We start from the raw sequence: 8,932 nt of genomic DNA on the forward strand, positions 1-8,932 counted from the left end.
ACTAGATGTTGTTGCTGCTATGTGTATTTGAAAGTTTGTAATCATAGCATGTAATTAGAAGCATTTAACTAAAAGAAACATGAAAATATGCGATTTGCTAATGCGGTGCCTTAGGATATTCTGATACGTTATTTATGAATTATGGTTTTCTCATTTGGTATGATCATAAGAATTGAGAAAGTTTTGATAGTTTTCACAAATTGTGGAGAAAGATTACAACTCTTAAGATTCAAATTGCATGTCCAAATTCCTACTAAGTATAGTTTATAATTACTATTAGTGACAGTTGCTTCTCACTGCCACAAAGATGAATTCATTATAGTCAAACTCAGACAATATCTACAAAGACAATGCTCACAAGATTACAGAAAGAGTAAGAAAACTCAAGATTACAAAGACAATCCTCTCTCTCTCTCCCTGTCTATATATATATATATGTATATAGATATAGTTCACACTGCTCCCCCCTTCTAGGCGTTACATTTCTTGGCTTCTTTTTCAGGTTTTTTTTAATAGTGATTTTACAGTGTTTCTTAAGTGAATTAAGTGATGATTTTTTGTGGGGTTCCTCTGAAATTTGTTCTTTTTTTTTTTTTTTTTTTTTTTATAAAGTTTTGATTTTAGTTTTTCTGAAAAGTTTTGATTTCTTGGCTTCAAGTTGAATTTTTTGTTGGAGTTTTGGAGTCTTGATTTTTAGCCCTCACTCTTCGTTTATGATTAATTATAAACAAGATGCTACAATCAGCTAATGTATAAAAAAACCCTATATCTGGGGAATCATGTTATTTGAATGGTAAAAATTGGGTGTTTCTTTGAAATTTTCAATCTGGACTGTCTCCTTTAGACATTTTAGGTTGTTGAGTGTTTTAAGAATGTTTTTACGATTCAAAAGACAACGTAACATGCATCTACTAAATTCCGATATGAACTCTTTTTGCGTGACAACATTGAGTCTTTATTAGGGGTGGAGGTAGAAGCCCATATACGTGTTCGGCGAACCCAAAGAGCATTTACTCAAACGGTGTGTTTGTGTTGAAATTCATTAGATATGTACATTTATTAAATTTAGAACTCAATTATAGCAATTGAAGTCGTCTTTCTAAAATCCGAACCCATAAAGTTGAAATCATGGCTCCGGCTTTGATCTTTATAATATGGAGGATTTTATTAATTAGCTTAAGTGGTGATTTGAGGCTTTTTTGCTCTCCTTGGTTGAAATAATTATCAAGATTGATTTTCCTTATGATTGAGAAATGAAAGAACGAATTTCATGAAATTGGTTGTTTTTCCTCTTGATGATCGTTGGATTTTGATGTAACTTTTATCTATTGAATTGTTTAAGTATGCGTATACATCTCAGGTCTGAGGTTTATAACATGAGTGTTAAAAATTTCTCTTCTTTATCACTTGCTAACGATAATCTTATATTTACTATTGTGCAGGCTCGGTATTCTTGAAGCTTTCCTTCAATTTTCTAATTGTGAGTATTTAAATCTTACTCGGCAACCTTCTTAATGATCTTAATTTATAATATAATGAGCCTAACTGTTTCTTTCCATATGTATGTGTGCATCTTCCTATTACTGGTCATATGTATGTATTCATATAATTTAGTCATCTGAAGAGCAAAATTGTAATGCTATCACTGAGCTCCTGTTATAGCGTAGCGCTTCAAACTACGTCATACCTATTAAATTTAATATTAAATGCGCTTAGTGATTTAGATTGGATTGGTAGGTGTTCAATCTGTTCCTTTTAGATAAACTTTCAATCTGTTCCTTTTAGATAAACTTCATTAATTCCTTTTAAGTAGTGATTTAACTAGATTCCATGAACCGAGTGGTTAAGAAAAGCTATAATTTCTTCTATAATAGTACTCCACAAGGCTATTAATCAACATATATAACTAGTTATTTGGAGTTTGTTACTTCGATAATTGTACTCTAACCATAAATACTCTGTGCATAAGTTTTGTTTGGGCTGTTGCGAAAGCTGTACTGTTCTGCCATACTAGCTCAAACACTAGGCAAAAGACCAGTAAGATCTATTATCTTCCTTGATAGTTGTAAAGTTAGTTATTTGTCGTGTTTCGCCAGTGGTAACCTTTTCTTCTTGTCTCTACTTATATCCTGTGCTATTTTAATTTGTGAGTAGTTGGACATTAGAATTCTCAACAAGCTCTATATTAATGATTTTTTTTCATTTAGTATGTACATATAACCGCAAGACTTAAAAGTGAATGGAACTCGATCTTGAATAAAATGTTTCGTTCCATCTTTATGTTCCATCTTTATGGTTACCAATTGCTGGTTAAAAGTGAACACTTATGTATGCCCTTGGTCGTTAAGTTTTCCCATAACGATATGCGTAAGAACTAAGATTTGGCTAAATTCTCTTCCTTGCTTGAAAAGATGTTCTGAAACTATATAATGATGGAATATAATTGTTTTTGTTAACTACCCAATTTAGCTTTCTTTTATTTGTGTAGTTACTAGCATTATGTTATTCTCCTAGATGTGAGACATATTCTATCTGTCTCGAAAATAATCTTTACCTTCCCTTCCATCGTTGCTTCATTGAGTTTTATTTTCATCGTAAATTGTTGTTCTCACATTGATGTTGAGGACGGATATCATGGTCAACTGTTAGTTCCCGTTATTCTAATATGCATATCAAATACATAAACAATCGAGAAACACTACATCTTATAACTTGACATGTACATCTTATAACTTGACATGCTTCAGGTGCTTAAGCAGTTGAAAGGAAATGGCTCACAATGGTAAAGCTTCTGAGGACCATGGATATGAAGGCATTGATGTGATGATCGAGATAAAAGTGAAAACTATGGATTCTCGGACCCACAATTTGCGCATTAGCAATCAGGTACTTGTTTGTTGATATTACGTTTCTCGCAGCTCTAGTCGTAAATTTCCAACTTGATTGAGATCGTATTAAACCTCTAATAGTTGGTCTCCTCTAATAGCTGTTACCTGCTTATTTAAGTAAAAAGAATTTTTTGTGATGCATTTTTCATGTTTAAAGATTTCCCCTTGCAGAACCGTGTAATTTATGCGTTTATTCTCACTTTTTTAATAACTAATGTAAATCTCGGTCATATGATGATTTCCATTCGTGATTTCATGCAGAGGAAAGTACGGAATTTGAAAGAAGACATAGCTCTTTTGATTGGGATGCCAGTGGAACAACAACGTCTAATTTATTGTGGAAAATTTTTAAAAGACGATCAACTCATTTCTTCATACAGTATCCTTTTTATACACTTCATATACAATCTTTAGAATAGTTATAAATGAATTGTTAGTTAGTTTTGTTTCTTTGACTCTTTTTTCCCTTACAGTTGTAAGTAGAAAATAGTACTTTAGGATTTGTCTCTTTGCTCTTATTATTTTTTCCCTAAAGGAGACTTAACACGGATTAGATGTTCAACATGGTGATACTTTGCATCTCGTTTGCAATGTTCCGAGCATGTCATCCGATGGTAGTTCATCCAGTCGCCTAGGTTTAACGAACTTTCTTTCATATGTTTCCATTTATATTAGTTTGTGCTTTTGGATATATTCCGATCATGTTTTTCTATTTCAGCCATACAAATGAAAGAAAATATCCATTAGGAATTGTTTACTCATTGCTATTAGTTGATTTTTTGGTATCTCAAGTGAAGTAGATAATTACAAAACCATTTATATTAGTTTGTGCCTTTGGATATATTCCAATCATGTTTTTCTATTTCAACCACACAACTGAAAGAAAATATCCATTAGGAATTGTTTACTCATTGCTATTAGTTGATTTTTTGGTATCCAAAAGTTTTGGTCTTATAAACCATGAATTGCAAACTATAAGTTCTAAGATAGACGTTTTCACCAACTACTCCTGTTTACTAGTCATGTGATTTTGGTACTTTGTCATAACCGTCTTCCTGGATCCTCAATTTATAATTCCAACTCATGTTACTTTTTAACAAGTTTGACATGATTCTAGTGGAAGAATATTATGCTTCATATAGTTACATTTCAATTCAGTTAACTCACCGTGTTTGTTAGAATATGTCCCAAAATTAAATGCCATAAATCCCTTTTCTTTCAGCTTCCATGAAATTGTCTCATTCCAACTGGGATTCAACTGGTTTTAACCTAAACCAAGTTGAAAACGCCTCCAAGCCCTATTTAAAGACCAGAACATCACACAAGAAAAGAACAATTATCAAGACTATCAAGACTACACACAAGACTATATTCTAGACTTAGGTTAGAGAGAGTTTTCATTGGAAGATTATAATCTTTCGTTCCTTGATCTCGTTGTGCTTTGACACCCTGTTGAGATCGTTTTGTACTCCTCACCTTATAGTGGATTTATTTGCGCTTCGCGCCCCCGTGGTTTTTTCTCGTCTTGGGTTTTCCACGTAAATCTTGTGTTCATTACTTTTATTGCTTTCTTGCATTATTGTTCTCGTGTTGGTGCATCCTAATCGTTTCCGCTGCATCGCTCGTTCGTTTAAATCTTAACAGTGTTCATTAGCCTACTGAGCTCCCTGTTACTTACTCCCTGTTGTATTTTCTCTACCTCAGGTGCTAACCATAGCACAGGTACTGATGGGATCTCGCCAGGTACTCAACAGGTAAGTTGATGCAAATTGCAGAAGCTTCATTTACATATATATTATCATACTTAATTGTTCTTTATATTATGCATATGTGTGTGCACATCCCAAAATATGTGTCTCCTCTTTGTCACTTTGAAGTAAAATTTAGGGGGTTCTCTACCGTTATGCTATCTGTCAAAATATAAATACTTCCTCCATCTCATTTGTTACTGTTTCAGGAGTTGATTTTTTACTCTGACTATAATTTTCTCAAAATTTTAAAAGTATTTTAAATCATTAGCTATCTTGACTTGTAGTACTTTTCGTGTAATTTTCAAATATGTAAATTTCCTTTAAAAATTGAAGAATCTATACACGAATGCATAGAGAAAATTAAGTATGTTGAGAAATATGAGATCTCAGTTTCGAACCCCATCCGGGACAAAAAACTAACTCTATATCTGACAGCTAAACTTTGTAAATCTAACGTTCTCGCCCTTAACAGGACGAAGATTCTGGGCTGATCAACCCTGGTTTAGTAAATGAGAATGATATTGGGCTGCACCAGAGGCTCGTTTATATGCATCAGCTGCTGGCAGAAATTTGGAGAAGTTTGTACTTCAGTAGTGGACTCCGAATAGGAGAAGATACTGCACCTAATACAGATAACGAAATTGACGATGCAGTAGACGATGTATCTTCCGGACCATCAGCTGCAGAACAAACAAGTGCTCATGTATCAGCTGATGAAGTAAGTGCATTTTCCACCTCGAATATTTCAATTCGTTTCTGATTTTGACAGCCATCTTTTGCTCAGTACTTGCACAACCTACATACACTTTGCATTCCTTATTATCCTTTGCTTTTACTCTAATCATCAATGTGTATGCAGCCTGCTAGCGAAGATGTTGGGACCTCTCGTCGACGAACAACTGATTTTGCTGAAAGCCCGTCACCTGCAAAACAACAAAGGGTATTATTCTTATTAGAATTTAAGTTTTCTTTCCTTTCCATGATGCTGGTAGTCAATTTCTTCCATGAAGATGTTCCTGTTATCCTCTTCATTGATAATCGTATTTCGGAAAGTGCCCTGCCTCCCTTTCTTCTACTTGACCGGGGGATAATACGGGTCAACGTTAAGTTTATGAGTCATTTATAATTTAAGGAAGACTAAACAAGGTAACATGAGAAAGTGTCGTAACTTCAAACTGTCTCAACTTCAAACAGAATAATAGTACGTGTTTCGGGCTAACTCCTCCTCAAATCCTTTAATCAGTGGCAGAGCCAGGAATTCTAGTAAGGGAGTTCACCAAACAGAAAAGAGCAAAAATTACCCTTGAACTATTAGAAATAGAGCACTTTTGCCTTCCATTTTAGATGAGGGCAAAAGTGGTCCATTTTTTAGACGACGAGGGCATCCTTGTATACCAAAAGATAATGGTGCATAATAGTGCTCTATGGCCAATAGTTATAGGGTATTTTGGCCCTTTTCCGTTAACAAAAATACAAGAATTGGGATTTGAACCTACAACTTAAGTAGCTTTTTGAACCTCCCCCCGCCCCTCACTACTACATTAGGAGTTTCTCTTATGTCAAAGAGATTCACCTGTATATATTCATATATAAAAAAGTTTGTCTTTGCCCTATTTACGCAGTATAACAGGTGGATTTGCCCCTGGAGTTGACATACGAGTGTTCTATTTCGACTTGTATAGTCTCTTAGTAGCTTTGCCATTAAAACCTTACAAATGGTTCACAACAACTGTCTTTCCATTAGCCAGTAAGAGATACAGTACGTACACTTGCATGGCGGTGCCTCTGGATGCTCAAGTTTGGTTGCAATACATATATTACTGTTTTAAACAATAAGTTAAACCGATCAATTAAGTTCCGACACTTTAGAGGATATGGAGTATATAGTTATTTTCATTTGAATACAACTTTGTGTTTATTTTTTATTATGATAGGTGCTGATAGATTTTTTTGGTTTTTTTTTGGTTGACACAGATGGAGTGATGCCTTTGTTGTGTGAGCTTATTTCGTTATGGTAGAGTATATCAGCTCGTAACAAGATGTTTCCAATTACTATTAGTCACAGAGAGTTTCACATTTATGAACTTTGTAGTTACTTAGTTGTCTGTTTTATGACAATCTTTTGCTGGATCTTTTAAAATAATTCTTTTAAATTGTGGCTTATTCATATCTTTGTGCTCTCAGTAGTGGTAGAAAATACTCCCTCCGTTTCAATTTATGTGAACCTTTTCAGATTGCGAGGTGTCAAACTTTATAACTTTGACCGTAAATTTTGACATAAATTTTTCAAGTTTGTAAAAATAAAATTTATATATTCAGAAACTACATAAAAGGTTTACATAAATGGAAACAGAGAGAGTAGCAAAAGCTTCTTCTATAATCATATATTATCATATTATACTAAAAGTGGGAAGATCCAAAGTGCAAAGTTGAAATACTAAAATGCCCCTCAAATATTAAATGACATTTTCATCCTTTAAAAAAATTGATCCTTCAATATTAATTACAAAATCAAGAGTTAAAGTATTTCATTTATCTCTTCCACTACTCATGAAATTATGAATACACAAAATAGCATGCACTGCGTATCTGTTTACTTTGGAATTTATGATATCTTTTTGTATTCCGAACTAAATTCACTGTTTCATTTTGCTAGGATGATTGTTCATAAATTCTTAATTAATTCATACATTAGTGGGCAACCTGTTGAGCTGCCAAGTGATATTAATAGGCTTATATTTCACCATTTTTTTACCCAAGAAAATCAGCAAGGAAGCTTGTAACATTTTTTCTGTTGGCTGCAGATGCTTACGAAATCTTTAGTATTCCCATCAAATTCATCTAATGTTCATTTGGTTAGAAAAATTGTTCGTAACAAGATTTTTTTCTGTTGATGAGGTTCCTCCTTCTTTTCACTTTTTTTGACAAAATTATGGTCTTCATAACAAGATCGAGAATTTGACATGTTCTTTTTGCTTATTAATTCACGTATTTACCTAAAGATGCACTTATATAAAATTGTATCTTTAATATTGTTGTTATTCTTTCATGTATACACTAGAACTGTATATACTAATACTTTGAACTGTGCAAGTTGAGAGAAAATAACAAATGAAATTTGTATACGGTAAAAACCGGATATTTGCAAGACCGATGGGACCGGGGGCCGGAGATAAAAAGAGACAGGCATGGTCACCGAGTCTGCCCTTAGAACTGATGGAATTGCACCGGCTGCGGCTGACCTGGGAAAAGTGAAGCAAACCTGTTTGGTCCGACATCTCCGGCCAAACTCGGCATCATAGCCAGTCCGGTTTCTCCATGACCGAGTTGATCGTGGCCGTTAGTTCAGTTTCTCCATGACCGAGTTGATCGTGGCTGTTGGTCCGATTTCAGCATGACCAAGTTGATAGTGGCCGTTAGTCCGATTAATCAGTTATAAAATCGCCACGCGTCAACATCGTTCTGTCATATTGTACCGACGACCGTACGGGTGTCAGACCGTACGGCCCAACCTTATCCTTTTAGGGTTTACTTTATTCTAAAAGGGCTTTATGTTGTATACAAGGCCCATAGGGCAAAACTATAAATAGGGGGCATTTCCCTACTTTTAAGGGTTAGCTTTTTGGAATCTAGAGCATTGTAATAGCAAGTCAAAATATTATTTCTCTCTTTAATCCGAATCTGTAGAGTGTTATTGTTTAGCTTCATCTTTCTAATATCATTTTTACTTAATCATCCATAACAACATATACAACGTATTTGTCCAAGTTGTTAACACATATATTCGTATATATAAATCACTGTACACGAATCCACATGTATATATTCTCTCAAAAACCAACAAAGATTAAAGTTTTCCCACATATCCTATACCTCACTTACAAATTCAATTGATTACCTAATTTCGAGGTAAACTTTGGCGCCCACCGTGGAGCAGGGATAATAGTGGTCTTTGATCTTGGTTTCTATCTCTTACCTATTAAGATTGAAAAATCTTTTTGTTCGTCTCTGTGAAAACGGACCAAATGGCAAACAAGACAATACGTCACGACAACAACAACGAGATTGTGGCCGAAAATGAGAACACTGGCTACGGCACGGCGAAACCTTCGACCCAAACCCTGTTGATTCGAGGGAGGGCCTCAACCGACGAGAACACCGTGAACCGAGAGAATGCGCCCGCCGGCCACCGATCCCTTAAATACTCACGGTTCAATTACTTTATCCCGAGCACAAGACCGTAAAAGTGCCGAATACCCGGATGATATTAACTTACGTATAATTTTTGAAATG

General features: G+C 34.6%; 2 protein-coding genes across 2 annotated transcripts; both read left to right on the forward strand.

The window, feature by feature from the left end:
• The first annotated feature begins 2,753 nt into the window (after positions 1 to 2,753).
• Positions 2,754 to 4,865, forward strand: LOC132039169 (ubiquitin-like domain-containing protein CIP73). The gene is made up of 5 exons (XM_059429712.1): positions 2,754 to 2,886; positions 3,150 to 3,267; positions 3,443 to 3,523; positions 4,593 to 4,642; positions 4,776 to 4,865. The coding sequence occupies exons 1-5, from the start codon at positions 2,770 to 2,772 to the stop codon at positions 4,863 to 4,865; spliced, it is 456 nt and encodes a 151-aa protein (XP_059285695.1). The 5' UTR covers positions 2,754 to 2,769.
• Positions 4,866 to 5,143: 278 nt separating this feature from the next.
• On the forward strand, positions 5,144 to 5,900 carry LOC132039768 (uncharacterized). The gene is made up of 2 exons (XM_059430285.1): positions 5,144 to 5,357; positions 5,499 to 5,900. Exons 1-2 carry the CDS (start codon positions 5,187 to 5,189, stop codon positions 5,763 to 5,765), a joined length of 438 nt encoding a protein of 145 aa, XP_059286268.1. The 5' UTR covers positions 5,144 to 5,186; the 3' UTR covers positions 5,766 to 5,900.
• The last annotated feature ends 3,032 nt before the right edge of the window (positions 5,901 to 8,932 follow it).

Source organism: Lycium ferocissimum, chromosome 12 (assembly GCF_029784015.1).
Source record: "Lycium ferocissimum isolate CSIRO_LF1 chromosome 12, AGI_CSIRO_Lferr_CH_V1, whole genome shotgun sequence".
NCBI lineage: Eukaryota > Viridiplantae > Streptophyta > Magnoliopsida > Solanales > Solanaceae > Lycium > Lycium ferocissimum.

What these genes read in the sequence shown, in the direction of transcription:
- LOC132039169 (XM_059429712.1), top strand. Translation starts at nt 2,770, where the DNA reads ATGGCTCACAATGGTAAAGCTTCTGAGGACCATGGATATGAAGGCATT. An exon ending in TCAACTCATTTCTTCATACA is followed by an intron (nt 3,268 to 3,442) that starts GTATCCTTTTTA and finishes AACACGGATTAG; the next exon opens with ATGTTCAACATGGTGATACT. An exon ending in TAGTTCATCCAGTCGCCTAG is followed by an intron (nt 3,524 to 4,592) that starts GTTTAACGAACT and finishes TCTCTACCTCAG; the next exon opens with GTGCTAACCATAGCACAGGT.
- LOC132039768 (XM_059430285.1), top strand. Translation starts at nt 5,187, where the DNA reads ATGCATCAGCTGCTGGCAGAAATTTGGAGAAGTTTGTACTTCAGTAGT. An exon ending in CTCATGTATCAGCTGATGAA is followed by an intron (nt 5,358 to 5,498) that starts GTAAGTGCATTT and finishes ATGTGTATGCAG; the next exon opens with CCTGCTAGCGAAGATGTTGG.